We start from the raw sequence: 16415 nt of genomic DNA, 5'->3' as shown, positions 1-16415 counted from the left end.
AACAAAACCACTCCACTTCAACAATTCAAGATAATCCGCCTTGAAGATAATCTATCTTCTTTCTTTCCTTCTTTTTCTCTTACACACAAATCCATATGTAAAGTATATATAAATGCATGCACACCAACACATATATCAATACTCGTATAGACACATGTTTTGCTCTTATAAAACACATCAGAGCTTAATAGACATGCATGCTGATTCATATAAATGAACAGATGAAATAACTTTTAGATAAACACAAAGTCAAACTCTTTTCTCATGAATGTTAGAGTCCACCAAGCCTGCTTCCTGTTTGTGATGTTCATGGAAAAGGTTTGAAGTTGCAGCTGTGGAGAGCAGAACCGGTTGACAGGATGGCTCATGATGCTGAACTGTTTTGTTGCAGAGCTGAAAGACAAAGTTCATCATTTGTCCATCTATCTTCCAACTCTTGCCTGTGGTCATAGACTATATCAGTGACAAAAGATGACTTTAAGTAAAAGACCAAATGTTGGTGAAAATCCCTGTAGGAGAACTCAGCTTTATTTTAGGTCAATCTGATTTGCTCTAATTCATGGCAGGTGATCATTTGACTGTTTGAACATGATGGTATGGGCTGCTGTGGTGGCGCAGGGATAAATCAGAACCCATGTCTGGAGGCCCTGGTCCTCCACACGGTGGTCACAGGTTCAAGTCCCTCCCCGATTACCTTCACCACATGTTTTCTCCCTCTTTCATTACCCATGTTCCTGTTTGACCTTTCTCAAATAAAGGCTTCTAGAGTCAATAAAACCTTTAAAAAACATGATTTTATAATATATTTGCAAGTATATTTGTGACATAAATGCCACAATAATCAAATCTGCAGATGTTTTTTATTGTAATAGTTCTGCTCATGTATGTATTTTGAGATGTCTTTGTTGCAAAGTTGAAAACCTTATATTGACAGTATAAAGGTTCTGTATTTCTTATTTTTATCATTTGGCAATTTATTTATTTAGTGAATAGGCAGCCAGTGCTGCAGGATCCATAGTTGTAAAGCACCAGCAAACGCCCTGCTTTATTGACCCCCATTGAGGTTTGGCTGAAGGGGTTAATTTGCTATGGATCTTCAGCCATGTTTTTATGGGCCACATTGAACTCTGTTAAGTTCTTATCTAGAATTGAGTCAAATGCAGGGCAGATAAGAATAATTTCCCCCAGCAGGTGTTAACAGGCCTGCACTTTGTCTTATCTGTGTTTGTTAATTAACCCAGTGATGGATACTCGCTGCAGAGAGGCAAAACAGCAAGGTAATAAAGAGAAAATAGGAAATGTCAGAGAATGAGGTAACTTTAACAGGTTTTGTGAATTGCAGCGCTTATCTCCATCTCCATTGTTGATCCATGTTGGTGTCATTCTGTCTAGATAGATAATCTCGATCCGAAGTATGACAGTTACTACATGTATTCCAAATTTATATTATAACTCTCAGGAAAACTGAGCCAACAGTGGCAAATATATAATTAATATTTTGCAGCTCTCTTATTCCTGTGTTACTCTTGTCAGCTTGCATTTTAAATTGTTCATTGAGCTCTGTGCTTTACTCTGTATTAAATTTGTGAAGAGTTTTTAATCAGAGGACATAAAAACTTTAAGTAAAAACAAACCTGCCAAGGTATGGCAGGTTTGGCAGGTTTGCTGTTTGCTGTATGGCAACAGTACAATCACCTGTAACACCATGCAACCCATTAGGAAATGAAAAATGTTGCTGTTTTTCTGAGCATTGCACTCTGATCTCAGGGTGAATTTGTTAGAAAGCTAATTTCTGGGGAAACAGACACTTGTGCTTTAGTTTTCATCTTCTGAATTATGGCTAATAAGACTACATTACATCATATCCATCCAAACAGTGAGCATGCATTTTGACAGTGACATTTAGATGAGAAAATTCTACATGCTTTATAACTTGTTTGCTGCATTAATGACACCGTAGGATGCAGAGCACACCAATAACATAATCAATGGTGTTTGTGTCTTACACCAGTGATATGAAAAAAAAATGGGACTGGCAAATGTTGTTGTGAAAACCATGTTAGTATTGTTTTCTGGGAGCTGTGAGAACTGAAGGTGAGGCCTGAAAATGAACTTGCTTCAGACTGATGACATTAGCCAGTCCCTTTTTTTACATTTAAAATCAATTTACTGAATCATTTCCGAGGAACTATTTATATGAGATACAAATCAAATGATGGAATATTGTGTCCTGTTTCATGTTGCGCAGCAAATTAGAAAAATTATCATCTGCACCACAGTGGCTCTGTATATTCCTAATAGGTGGTGAATTTGCTGCACTTATGTTGTCCTTAACTTTGTTTGATATCAGTTCACAGTATTTCCTTTTTAATTAACGTACCTACAGACACTTACACCTGTGCTTCTGTTCACTGTAGATCATATGTGTCAAACTCCAGGCCTGTGGGCCAAATCTGGCCCGCTATAGCTTTTTATGTGGCCCTCTAGAATCTAGACTAAACACTAACAGCTTAAATATCATGTCATCAATCAAATCAATGCAGTTTTCACTGCCAAATTATATCAATCAATCCCTTCACTTTTTTGAGAATTACTGTGGAGATTCATGCAAAATCAACAAATTTTCATACTTTTTTGCACTAAAACTGTCAAAAACGTTCTTATTTGTACTAAACAGTTACTTCAGTCTTAATTGATGAAAGATTATAATCCATGATTTATACAGCAAGTAATAAAAATTTGCATTTACTTTCATAGATAAGCAGAAATATCACATATTTCCAAATTAGTACCACAACACTCACACTCACAAAAAGAATCACAAAATCCTGGAGGAACTGAAAAGATGTTCAATAATATTTATTTAGTTTTAAGAATTCATTGATAATTTAACAGATGGTGAACAGGCTTTATCAATACATTCTGGCGCAACCGGCCCTTTAAGACCATTCATGATACTGATTTGTCCCAAAACAAAAATAAGTTTGACATTCCTGCTGTAGATGGAGTTTATTCCACAACAACTTCACAGAACCTCGTTTCAAAAATACCAAACTGAGTTTTCACCAGTGATACAGTGTGGATGTTAAATCATGGATGCTTTGCACTGAAATAACTGAAGTACTTTAATGGAGCATTCACATAAAGTAACACTGGCATGATCATCAATGTGAAGCTCTAGGTAACATCAACAGACTGGCTGATAAATCAACCTCATCCTTTCAGAGTAAAGCTCACCGTATCACCTGCCAAAGCTTCTATCTGCAGCTTAAACTCAAGACTTAAGAGTGCAAGAATGTTTTTTTATTTTAATTCAAAATGATCAATTTTTTAAATATATTTTTTCTTGTCACATAGCTACCATGAAAAATAAAGACTGAATGTCTTTTATGAACCATAACTAAACTTGTTCTAGATTCTTATCTTTGACCGAAAAGACCAGAGACCAAACAGCTGCATAATAATTAGTCATTCATAATTCAATGTCTATGCAGCTGCCTTGACTCTACTTCTTGAGGGATAAGAATATTGTCATCCCTGGAGAAAATGTAATTGCTAAAATAAATGATGCAGATGCGTTGAAACTTGCAGCCATATAATTCATTTAAGTCTGTGGAGGAAATGAGGTCTTCCTGTCCAGAGAATTTGTTCAGTCCACCAGTGGCTCTAAACCAGGTGAAAACATTCGAGCTGCTTATAATTAGAACAAATCTAATGCCGAAGTAACAAAAGGCAAACAAGACAAAAGTCAGTTTTCTCCTCAGTAAACACGTGTACAGTAAGATGCATCCAGAGGCAAGATACCTGAAGCTGAAAGAGTTTTGCTTTTCAATTCCACCTGTTTGTATTTGAAATCTGCTTTAGAAAGAATGAGATGCTTTTCACTGTGTTGGACTGGTGACCTATAAACTATAACTGAGCTCATAAAATGATAGACTAATCGTATGTTTATGATGTGAATAAGAATATGTTTTAACTGTTGTGTGATTGAAACTGGGCATTTATTAATTGCATGCCAAAAATAAAATCAATTTACATTGTGATCGTTATTTTAAGTTAAAATGAATCTGTAAAGTAAGTAAAGTATAATACCTGCATGGCTTGACTTCATTGTACTGCCTTTGTTTCTTTACTACCCATTTGTCTAATCCCCTAAACATATGGGGGCGTATTAAGGAACAGTTTATGGGGGTGGAAGCTGCCCCCCACAATATCCCACCCCAGGTTTTTGCCCATGTCAAAAACCACATAACCTATCCTATCATCATGCTATTTTACCAATAAAACCCCAAAGAAGACCAGGAGTGAAGATTGGAACACAACTCCAGTCTTCAAATGATTGTCACATAGGTCACAAAGGTCAGCTAGCAGGCTTGCTGCACAGGATAAATCACCATGGTAACTTATTTGTTGCAGCTTTTGTGAAATTGTATGTAGGCTTAATTAAGCCAAGATATCTGGAAAATACTAACTTAATCCACTATCCTGGTTTTGTGAAGCAGCCGTTTGATCCTTGTCTACACTTTGAAATATGTTTTAATGAATTACATGTCTGCTCAGAATAGAAGAATCTTGTATTTTTTCATTGGGGAGACAATTTAGTACTTTGACACAAAAATGGAAGAACACATGAACGCACTACAGTTAAAAAAAAAATTAATTAGAACTGAATTCAGGTACAGCACATAATGCCACAAAGGACATAAACACCTTCTACGTTTAGCCTCTTCTACTGTTTTGCAAATCAAGGGAAGCAACACATTTTAAATACTTTTTTTCTAATATGTTCTGCACTTCTGCTTCTCAGTTGTGGCCAAAATAGAGCAGTGGAAATAGTTCTACTTGAATAATGCTTGAAACATCTGTAAAGAGCAACAAATTTCAGTTTTGATCTGCCAATACAGAAATATCATAATGCAACTCTATACCTTCAAGAAAGGTTACTGTGGTATCATAATGTTTTTCTTTGCATGTGTTAAAAGCTTTAGTATTGTGTCAACTTAAACTACTGTTTAAAGTGACAGATGCATAGTTACAATGACGCGCTCATGTTGAGGCTATGGAAGAAATAAAACATTTGACTTAGAATTACAAGACAAAAACAAAACTACTAAAAACTACAGGGAAACTAAAAAAAACAGTCATAAAGAAATAGTGCAATGCTCAATGTGACACATCACATGAACAAAATTGCAAATGTTGTGATCAGTGTTGAAGGCTTTCACTGTTTCTCGAACTGTACCAGCACACTTCGCAGTTTGTCCACCAACACTGCAGAGGACAAGAGAGACAAAGACAGAGACGTTCAGGGCTAATTCTGCTCTGCTACAAATGTTCAGCTGTAAAAGTAGAACTGAGCAAAAACAGCAGCTGCATACCGCCTGCAGATGGCCTGTGAGAGCTTTCATAAGCCCTGCAGGCGTTGATCATCTTCCCCAGGGAGTCAGGACAGTCAGCAGGGAGCGGCTCTTGATATTTCTCCTCAAGCACTTTTTTAGAAATGATTTTGTCATCGCCACCGCAGTCTGGAAGAAGAAAGAGAAACTTTTCACAAAAGATCAAGGAATGAAATCAGCCATGGCTCAGATCTGCTTGAGAACCTGTAATGTTTGTCCTTCCAAACTCAAAGACAGATGACTGGTCAAAAATACCAGTCATCTGTCTTTGTCCAGTAGAAATACCAGGTTTTTCTACTGGACATTGAAGATGGTATAAATACGTCACAAAAGTTAAAATGTAAGTAAAACAGCAAAAATCTGTATTTCTAAAAACAAAGTTAAACCATTTTACAAGGTCCTGTTTTTTCTAGTGAACAAAACTGAAACAAACTTCCTGGTTGATGAAAGTACAATTTAATCTAAATCTAACAAATTTAACAAAGATTATCTGCAAAGAGATACACACCTTCAAATGGCTTCTTACGAGTGGCAATTTCCCACAGAACGATTCCCAAACTGAAAAAGAACAAGGTGATACTTTGATGAATGGGATTTTTCTCTCCTTATTTCATTTGTGACGTATTTCATTCCAATCATTCTGATTCCACCTTTACCAATGCAAAGAATAAAAGTCATATGAAAAACACAGCCGACTTTCTGACTGTTCTTTTACAAACACTTTGAATGAATCAATTGTCCTGCCTCGCTCATGTAGCTCATGTAATCTTCAGTATTTTAAATGTTAACACTGTAAACACTCATTTGGGAAACCACTGCAAATCAAAAGCGGTTTCTCAGAAGAAGTCATGTGAAAGCAAACACTGACTGGATGGTGACACCAACCTGTAGATCTCACACTCTTTGGTGTATGGGTGGTTGATGTTGCTGAGCTGCTGGGGAGACGAGTAGCACAGTGAGCTGAGGGTTTTGTCCTTCTCTTTACTCTTCGTTGTTCTTTTCAGCGATGTCTCTGTCTTGGCCAGTTCTAACCCTCCCAGCTGAAAACAAAAAGCGTGTAAGGAGTGAAAAAATGGTTGCCAGCCTCTCGTTCCAGTGTGTTTTCAATTTTTTACCTTCACTCTGTAGTTCTCATCCACGAGGAACTTGCTGCTTGTGATGCTCATGTGAAGTTTACTTATTTCCTCAGTTAGATGGAGTCTAGAAGACATTATTACACATTACTTTGATTTGTTTAGGCATGTATAAAACCATCCTGAACTTGAATAATGCTTTTGTCAAATAAGCATATAATACTGCTCATCTCAATTTGCTAGCTTTAAGTTACTACACTCTGTGTATTTGGGGGAAGTAGGTGGAGATCTAGCAGGAGGCTCAGTATCACCAACCCCACTATGGACCATGTGGAACATTAAGAACTTCCCTAACAAGCTGCAAACACAGACAAAACATTCCTGTCTGAAATCTCTGATCTCTGCCTCTACCACTGAGGGCGGCTCAGAGGCCTGGAGCAGATCGTCTGTTGATCGTTTTCTTCCACAAAAACAAAAATGTCAATGAGAATAACTTCCATATCATAAAGATCTCCTAAATGTTTCAACTACAATTATTTTAATTTCTTTCTTAGACAGGAACCCAGTTCCTCCATTATTATTATTATTATTATCATCATCATCATCATCGTCACAGTTCTGATTACATTACAGTTCTCTTACGCTAATATTCACAAACACATTTTTTAATTCCTCTTTTAATCTTTAAATTTGAGTTTCACCGACAGACAACTTCAGCCAACTTACCGATAAAGCCCCTGTGCTGCATCCAAACACATGGATGCTTTCCTGGCCCATAACAGCTCATGTTTGGAGTTCAGAACATCTCGAAGGCTTCCCTTTTCACAATACTCCATGATGACGAGGAATTCAGGGTTTGAAGCTGCAGAATAAAGCGTGACATAATTCTTTGCTATTTGAACCAACCTGAGCGCCGTGTTCATCACTACTCACTGTTCTCTTCTTGGATGCAGATGCCAAACATTCGCAGGATGTTGGGTGACTCAAAGCGTTTCATTGTGTCAACTTCCTTATTGAAGACAGACTTTACCGTCCTGCAGGTAGAGAAGATGTTCATGGTAACAGTTTTTCAGAAACACTTGGACGATGAGTAAACGTTTGTATGAGGAAACAGACATTTAAAGAACTTCTTTGATAAATTAGTTCCGTAGTAATTGATATTAATCCGAATATATTATTTCCAGGCCAGTTTGAAATAAAAAAAATTTCTTAGATTATTTTGGATTACACCAAGTGATTTTCTTAGATCCTCCAAACATATAAACTGTGTTTCTCAATTTGCTCTTCAATTTCTGAAACAAAATTCACACATGACTTTAAATAGGCCACAGACCCTGGGCTGGCTCCTGTGTATTTCTTGATGGCCACTGTGAAGCCACCAAACTCTCCTTTGTAGACCTCAGAGGTCGGTGTTGTCATGAACGGCTTTTCCTCAACATTCTTCAGTTCATCTGGTTTAATCATTCGGATGTCCATAGTTGTGATTCTGGGTTTATTTACTATGAAAGTAGAAGAAAAATACTATTTACAAATTTACCAAAAGGGTTATAATTATACTCAACTTGGACAGCAGTGCTCTAGTATCGACATGCCACTGATTTGGCTAACAGACATTATAGCTTAATAAAGTTCTAATAATTCACAAATATATCGTATGTCAACTGTCCCATGAACAAGTTTGCTACTCTCTGTATGTATTATGGAGTAAGTTTCCCTGGTTGCTGTTGCCCAGGCCACAGTTTCTGCAAGAAGCTCAGCTGCGTTCATATTTATATGTGATTAATCATGATTGATTAATCATGCGTTACAGCCTGATTAATGTTTGATTTTTTTTAATCACGTGACAGCGCCACAATATATGTAGACATATACAATTTTTTTATAGATTAATGTTATAACTGGTGTGGTAGTTGACTGCTAATTTCATTTTTTATATTGTTAGATATTATTTTATAAATATCCTCAGAACAAATATCCTCTGCTTTAGAGTTAAGTGGTGTCACTGTTTGCATGTCTGAATCTCACATGTTGCATTTCATGTCACCTTCCACTGTATGACTGAACTGCTGCCTTCGTTGCTGTGATATTCCTGATGACGATGAAGTGTGCATAGAGACCATATTTCAATACTGTACTTCACTTGAATGGATGAGTGGGTATTTTTTTGGCAAAAATAAGGTATGAGAAATAATAATGACAAAAATCAAGTGACAAAATATTAAACCTTTAGAAATGCAATCAGTCATTTTATCAAAGCTGAGGTTTGTTAAAGGGTTTTTTTTTTCCAAAAATCAAAATGGAAACAGTGACAAAATAGTAATACTTGAGAAAATTACAGTGTATGGAGTTTCAACAGAGTGAAGTTACTGTATACTCACACATCTCCACAATTTTTACTACATTGGATTTAATGTCTTCAAGTTCCCTTTGTATAGTTTCCACATATTCACCGTATTCCATGAGCACTGAGGAACAGAGGCACAGATGTAGGCAACAATGTGAACAGAAGCAGATACTAAAAGGTTTAAACTGTTAGTATTACATCTGATTCTGACATAAACTGTCTCCTGAAAGTTTAATTGACCTGAATTTCTTTGCCCACTTTAACAAGGGGACATCAGATAAACTGATTATTTAAGGTTTTTGGAAAGAAATGAAATGTGTATTCACAGTATTTATGCTACGGGGGCATAAATACCTCACCTGCTGTCTGCTGCTATGCTTGGTCTCTTCTCTGCAGTTGTCCAAATAGTTACAGAAATACTGGCGTTGCTATATTAAACTCCAGTATTTTGGAATTTGATAAGTACTGGCGTATAGCAAACAAAATAAGTTTCGTTTGATATACAAAATTTTTAAATATAAATACATTTATTTTAATTTTATTTATTTAGGACAAGCTGCTGAAAACCAACTGTGCTTTTGAGATGCAATCTATAATGGAATGTTAATGCAGAGATTGTCTTTTTTTAAAGGCAGCCATTTTGTTCCTTAGTGGTTTTAGACTAATTTTATGTGATTTATCAAACATGTATCATATTTATTTTTCAGATAACTACTGCATATATCTGCAGTTTTATTTAACTAAAATGTACAATTTAATTTGCAAAGTGAAACCAAAGTCAGTTTTTCTCACTTCTTTTCAATTCTGCATCATCTTCCCTGCTGTCGGCTTCATCTTCCTTCTGCCTGGAGATCTGCTCAAAAACCATGTACACCTGATTTCCATGCTCCAGCTGCAGAGCTAATGCCAGGGTTTGGAAGGCATCATTGAGCCGCTCATTCACACTGTTGAATTCGTCTCCATGACTGCTGGACTTCAGGATGCGCTTCACCAAGTTTGACAGAGTGTATTTCTCAATGAGCTCCTGGGCTGATCTGAGAGTGATTGAGAGTCCCTGCAGGGAGTTCTCCACCTCAGCAGAGAGCTTCACTGCGTCCCTCTGTTTGATTGACTTCACCAAGTTCTCCAAGGCCTTTACTCGCTCCACAACACGACAGCAGCGCTTTTTATTGGCCTTAACGTTCTCAACCAGAGTGTAGATCTGTGAAGCAACAGACAGAATGGGCTCCACATAATCCATGATCGGCTGAAAGGGAGAGAGAGCAGAAAGTTTACAACAGAACATTAGAACATAAGTTAAGGTCTCTGTGAGACACTGGCAAAAAAAAAACTGCCATTAATATCAAATGACACAGAAATACATGGATATGTATTTTTTATATTTTATTTTAGTTATCTTTGCAGTTTTTGAAATATGCATATGTTTTATTGCACTGTATACATACAGTATAATGTAACAAGAAATAGTTTTGACAGTGGTTTATTTATTATTATTATCAGAATACATTTTCATTTTACCTTGTGTAACACCTGAACTCCTCAAATACAATTAGGGTCAAAACAATGTATAAAAACAGTGTGTTTATTAGCACTAGACAATAAATTCTAATTAAATATAACGAATATAACTCTTGGTGAAATGTAATGTTTCAATTGTTGATTCTTTTGTGTTTTTATTACATAAAGCACATCAAAATGCCTTGCTAATGAAAAGTGCTATGCAAATAAACTTGTTTGATTGAAAACAAACACGATGAAACCGTCACTTGACAATGACAGCTTGTAAAATATAAGTATAGGCAAATATAAAAAACTTATATTTTATAATAATATAAAATATAAGTTTCAGCTTGGACTCTGCTTGGACTGCTTTTTGACTGGTGTGCTGCTTTTTCAAACACAAAACAAATAAAACAGGATTTGATTCAGTTTACCTCCCTGTGATCAAACCTGTCCAGACAAACGGTATTAACATAAAGTTCATTCCAAAGAAAACGTTTTATTTGGGAAGCTGTTTATCTGTCTGTTGTCTTTGTCTCTTGCTGTGCATGTGGCCAGACATTCTTCTAACGCTTGAAGACAGGAGTGTAATAACCTCTGAAAAATGCTCTTTTGATTTGAGCAGTTGTTATGATGGATCCATTCACAATGGCTTTTTAACAACGGCCTTTAATGTAACATTAGGGATACCAGGTTGCTACAGTGAGCCAACTCAGGGGGGTCTGGAGCTTCTTTTGAGAGTATCACACTGATGAAGAGATTTTGCTTGTATTTGGTGACTCAACAACACAGTGACCTGCAAGTAGAGCTTTCTATGTTACAGAGAATCAAAAGTAATAAATATAATTTACCTGCAAGATGTAGTCAGCAGCTAATGTGCCTGCTTTCCCAGCACTGTGCTATCTGTTAGCGTGGGGTAAAAGTAAAACCTGGTAGTTTAGAAGTTCTTCCTGTTTGTCTCTGAAACTTGCTGCATTGTGGGAGTGTCCTGTGTTCCTACAGCCTGACATCTATACAAAGCAGAACCGTGACTCACTGAAACAGGAAGGGTGTGTTGAATTCTGCTGACTGCCTCTGTACTTTGTTGGATTTCTGGGCAATGATTACAATTGTTTTCAGTAACATGTTTTAATGTTTTATTTATTTACAATAAATTCAGGAAAACGGACTTTGAGCAAAAAGAAAAGAATGATTAACGCATAAAACAAACAAATTTTGAGAACCAAAGTTCAACATTTGTGTAATGACTCCAGCAGTGACAAAAGAACTGCTAGTTTTAGAGAGGATGATTATTCAGCACATAGTAAAGTACAGTTCTTTTTTACTGACATGATATAAAACAATTATAACGTTATAAAACAGCAGAAAATTATATGGAAGCCATTGGTGCAGGTCAATAAATGGGTTGCATTTTTTAATTTGTTAATTTTTCCATTAGTCATCACAGTACAAGATACATAGTAACAGTACATTTGTGAAAAGAAAAGAAGTGCTGTGGGTTAGTGATGGAATATGCATGTGTAAGCAATGATAGTGAACTGAATGAAATAACACTGACATCATCATCAGTGGATTAAGAAATTAAAATAACAATTGAATAATAACAATGATAATATAAAATCAATAAATTATCTGGGAAAGACAGCAGAATATAGACATATAATGGATCCATTAATAGAGTTAAAAAGTTATTTCTACTAGGTTGAGTTTGTCAGATTATATACAGGGTTACATAGAATGGGGGGGAGGGTGCTGCTCTGTGGAAACTGAAACTAGGAGGAGCTGCGTCTCGAAGGCGGCGCTAGGTCCAACTTCAGCATCATGTTACAGGCGTTTTGCACCACTAAATGGTTGTCACAAGAGACTAAAAGATTGCTCAAACATGCAGGAAAGAATCAAGGCAACACTGCAAGTATGTTTTTGATGACAAAAGTTGTGTCCATTTAGTATTTCGGATTGCAAATTACTGAAAACCAGGGTTGACTGGATAATGTGTCACAACTGTCATTACGGCAGAGCCAGACGTTGGTGTAACATTGCCAGGGTTAAGGGGCTGGGCTGGAACTGAAGCAGGGAAACGGTGAGGGGCCGAGATGGGCCCTGACATGGGTGTCTGGGGAGGCCTGAACTGTGGAGTCTGGGGAGGATAAGGTGCTGGAGGTCTGAACTGTTGTGTTTGGGGAGGCAACGGTGCTGGAGGTCTGAACTGTTGTGTTTGAGGAGGCAACGGTGCTGGAGGTCTGAACTGCTGTGTTTGGGGAGGATAAGGCGCTGGAGGTCTGAACTGCTGTGTTTGGGGAGGATAAGGTGCTGGAGGTCTGAACTGCTGTGTTTGGGGAGGATAAGGTGCTGGAGGTCTGTACTGCTGTGTTTGGGGAGGCAACGGTGCTGGAGGACTAAACTGTTGTGTTTGAGGAGGCAACGGTGCTGGAGGTCTGAACTGCTGTGTTTGAGGAGGCAACGGTGCTGGAGGACTGAACTGCTGTGTTTGAGGAGGCAACGGTGCTGGAGGACTGAACTGCTGTGTTTGAGGAGGCAACGGTGCTGGAGGACTGAACTGCTGTGTTTGGGGAGGCAACGGTGCTGGAGGACTGAACTGCTGTGTTTGAGGAGGCAACGGTGCTGGAGGACTGAACTGCTGTGTTTGAGGAGGCAACGGTGCTGGAGGACTGAACTGCTGTGTTTGAGGAGGCAACGGTGCTGGAGGACTGAACTGTGGCGTCTGGGGAGGATAAGGCACTGCAGTTCTGAATTGTGGTGCTTGGGGAGAAAAAGGTCCTGTGGGGCTGAAAGGTGGTGCTTGAGGAGACATTGGTACTGTAGGAGGCATCTGAGCAACAAGGGAAAACACTTGTGTTGCATGCCAGGGCTCAGGCATTGGGAATAGCAATGGAGATGTCTGTGCAGGGCCATTACCTTCATTAACACCCGTCTTGCTTGAGCAGAGCTCAATCAACATATCCCTCTGTTCAATCTGCAGTGCTCCTGACAGGATCTGGAAATTGTCATCAAGTTTACAATTCATCTTACTGAACTTATCCTCATTAGAGTTAGAGTTAACAAAGCTTTTAATAGCACTGGAGTTATTGACTTTTGCCATTAGTCGTTCTGCAGACATTAGTGTTTCGTAGAGTTCATTCAGAGCTTGTTGAACTGTAGAAGAGATTTGACCAGGTTCCTTTTCTTTAATGGCTTTAACAAGCCCCTCCAAGGTTCGAACTCTATTGACGATTCGTTGACAGCGATCTTTGTTGGCATTCGCATTATCGGCCCTTTGGTAGATGGTTTTGCATAAGCTAAAGATACTTCCTATCGTGTCCATTATTACCTGTTAGGACAGACAAACAACAGCCAAAGATGTGATTATGTCATAACATAATATATAGTTCATAACTTGCTAGTTAAATAAACTGGGGAAAAACAAACTTGATGACAGTCAACTCTTTATTTCATTTTCAGAATAAGTTTTTTTAAACAGATTCTGGCAGTTTGGTATGCAGCTTACCCAAATAATCTTGATCATAGTCCAATCACATTTCATTACATGGATTGTGAAGTCATGTTAAGGATAAATTGGTCTCCCAATATTGAAGGTATAAAAATAGGTTCAGATTTAACAAGCTTTATTTTTCTTTAGTTAAATTTTGTTATAAAGTTGTATTGACAAATAAGATTCAGGTATAGTTACTTTAAAATCTATTTTAATAAAAACAGAAATCATTTGTAAATATGACAGATTACAACCTAAGGCAAATTTGGTAGGTTGACATCAACACATGACATATTCACACAAGGCAACAGGTACAACAAGACTCCACTGAAAAGTGGATACACACAAATTCAACACCCATCAGTCCATTGATTGTTTTTACTTACTTATTTTGCTGGTTATGGAGGCTTGCTGCCTGACTCCAGCACTGGGTGAGAGGCAGGGCACACCCTGAGCAGGTCACCTGTCCAAAGGTCAAAATAAAACAATAAAACACACGGAGAAATGAAGTTAGCATTTAGTTTTGTAATGTGAAGCCAAGGATAAATGTCAGAGTAACTGCATTGAGCATGATTGATGAATGTCTGTCCACAGACATTTCATATTTTAAACCATATCTCCAATTGCTTTGATGCAAAAAACAAAAAAGTAGTTCTTCCATAATTCTACTTTTTAAGGAAAACACTTTTGGCAACAGAAGGTTGCTTGTGAAGTTGACCTGAATGTTTTTGTTGTAGTCATTCATACTGACCTCTGAGAAGTGCTTTACAAATTCACCCAATCGCACTCATTAATGTGCATAAATTCATATACAAACACACACAAAGGTAGGCTGTCTTGGGATATTATGCAAGTAATCTTGGTGACTTCTTGTGTTATAATTTATCCTTGAATCTTAATGTGTATGTACTTAATGTTACTGCTGTCTTGAGCAAGACAGCAGATTTGGTAAAATTAGCTTCTTTTGCACAATTTTTGCAAGCAGCTGTTGAATAAATTAGACATGATGTAACAGAGCTTTTCCAACAGGCTCCCACCATGAGCGGTGCAATTCTAGAATCTATGGCTTCTCCAGGACTAAGCAGTCCAGATTTCCATCTAGTCTTAAACCAAAATAGCATGGTCCATATCCACAGCAAATGAAACGAGGCAATCAGGAACCTGAAGGCCAACATGCCTTTAAACTATGACAAACATGCATCCTCCTCCAGTTGTTCGGAAAACATGAACAGACAGAAAAAACTGAATTCAGATGACATTTGCAATTGACGTTCGTCAGGTCAATTGAATTGAAAATGTGTGTAAAAGTACACAAGTTTTTTTGTGTGTATTTTACAAAGTAAAAGCAACTGCAGACAACAGCAATTCATCTACAAATTGCAAAGCGCTGCAGGGTGAGATGACTTTCTGCTGAGTCAAACACGTGAGCGTCAGAATTCTTTGAAATCAGAATGTGTGACGGGAACAGAGACAGACCCCGGTGCAATGTTGAGGCTGCATTCACACCTCAATTAATGCTATTAGTACATTTACAAGTTACTATTATTATCATTATTATTATTATTATTATTATTATTATTATTATTAAGAAATCAGTCAAAGCTTAGATTAAGCAAAGTTGCCTTACTATGATATAAAACTCCAAATTAAAATTCATAGGATCCACAAAGCCAAACATGTCATTAATGAACAAATCCTCATATGTCTGAGAACCTTTAAAGGCTTTTAGTTTTCAGACATTTTGTACACAAAAAGCTGAATGGCTATACCATGAAGTGCAATAAAAAATGGCATTCAGCGGTTAAAGCATGTTGCCCACAGTAACCTGGAGACAGGTTACTGTGGTGTCCCTCATGGTGTCTCTCCTGACACCATGAGGGACAAGGGTGTGAGAAAATGGAGAGATTCTCCACACTTTGTCCTCTTGTGGAGGAAATATCATTTTAATACTAAAATGTTTTCTCCTAAAAATCCAGATCATCGGAATAATATAAGTTACTGTGCTTTAGAAAAGAGCAGAATAAAATACATAGTTAGGAGATAAAAGAATGACATTAGACAGATAATCAAACATGCAGAAGCAGTAAGACCAGAGTTACAAAAAGAGGAGAAAAAGTTCTTCCTTCTTTTTTCTGCACCTGCTTACAGGATCTTATATAGTCAGATAACAAATAGTCTCAATATCTCTCCAGATATTGTCACCATTGGGCCATTCTGGGTTCTTAGAAATACTCGATTATTTACCTTTTGGTAGATTGTCAGAAGCTGCCTGTGTTCAAGTCCAATGGCTCGTACTGAAATCAAACCGGATAAACTCTCAGGTTATTTCTTTACTGCCGTTTCTGTTTGGCACATATTCAGAACCTGATGCCACAAATATTTCTGCAAAAGTGGAACCAAAGACTTATCTCTGGGTTGAACCTGAAATTCCAGTTGGATCTCTGACAGTCAGTAACTCCACTGTTACTGACTGGCAGCTGTGCCGTGGCATCCGGATGAGAGAGGTTCTGAAATGCTAACAACAGGAATGTCTTCTTCATTAGAAAACATGTTTAAATAAAAGAACACATGTTTGTCTGTTGCCATATTTTCAGGAGTTGGACCCACGTCCA

General features: G+C 37.5%; 2 protein-coding genes across 3 annotated transcripts; both read right to left on the bottom strand.

Moving 5' to 3' along the window:
- Positions 1–2843: 2843 nt before the first annotated feature.
- Positions 2844–11260, bottom strand: LOC129376539 (mixed lineage kinase domain-like protein). Of its 2 annotated transcripts, XM_055056216.1 has the most exons (11): positions 11165–11260; positions 9606–10059; positions 8848–8934; positions 7803–7968; positions 7403–7503; positions 7196–7331; positions 6512–6596; positions 6282–6436; positions 5905–5954; positions 5379–5525; positions 2844–5271 (listed from the first exon to the last, which is right to left on the bottom strand). In XM_055056216.1, the coding sequence occupies exons 2-11, from the start codon at positions 10051–10053 to the stop codon at positions 5222–5224; spliced, it is 1425 nt and encodes a 474-aa protein (XP_054912191.1). In that variant the 5' UTR covers positions 10054–10059; positions 11165–11260; the 3' UTR covers positions 2844–5221. The 2 variants fall into 2 exon arrangements, with proteins under 2 accessions (XP_054912191.1, XP_054912140.1); XM_055056165.1 differs by lacking the exon at positions 11165–11260 and having other exon boundaries at positions 9606–10098.
- A 185-nt stretch (positions 11261–11445) lies between these two features.
- Positions 11446–16112, bottom strand: LOC129376681 (uncharacterized). Its single transcript, XM_055056297.1, has 3 exons — positions 16048–16112; positions 14190–14266; positions 11446–13641 (listed from the first exon to the last, which is right to left on the bottom strand). The coding sequence occupies exon 3, from the start codon at positions 13633–13635 to the stop codon at positions 12277–12279; it is 1359 nt and encodes a 452-aa protein (XP_054912272.1). The 5' UTR covers positions 13636–13641; positions 14190–14266; positions 16048–16112; the 3' UTR covers positions 11446–12276.
- Positions 16113–16415: the final 303 nt, after the last annotated feature.

Source organism: Poeciliopsis prolifica, unplaced genomic scaffold (genome assembly GCF_027474105.1).
Source record: "Poeciliopsis prolifica strain line A6 unplaced genomic scaffold, Auburn_PproV2 SCAFFOLD001, whole genome shotgun sequence".
NCBI lineage: Eukaryota > Metazoa > Chordata > Actinopteri > Cyprinodontiformes > Poeciliidae > Poeciliopsis > Poeciliopsis prolifica.
This window is presented reverse-complemented; position numbering and strand designations above follow the sequence as displayed.

Coding starts and splice junctions, on each gene's coding strand:
- LOC129376539 (XM_055056165.1), bottom strand. CDS start 10,098: ATGTTCTGTTGTAAACTTTCTGCTCTCTCTCCCTTTCAGCCGATCATG. Junction 7,504..7,802: donor TACACAGGAGCCAGCCCAGG/GTCTGTGGCCTA, acceptor CTCTACCTGCAG/GACGGTAAAGTCTGTCTTCA. Junction 6,437..6,511: donor ATGAGAACTACAGAGTGAAG/GTAAAAAATTGA, acceptor TTTTGTTTTCAG/CTGGGAGGGTTAGAACTGGC.
- LOC129376681 (XM_055056297.1), bottom strand. CDS start 13,635: ATGGACACGATAGGAAGTATCTTTAGCTTATGCAAAACCATCTACCAA.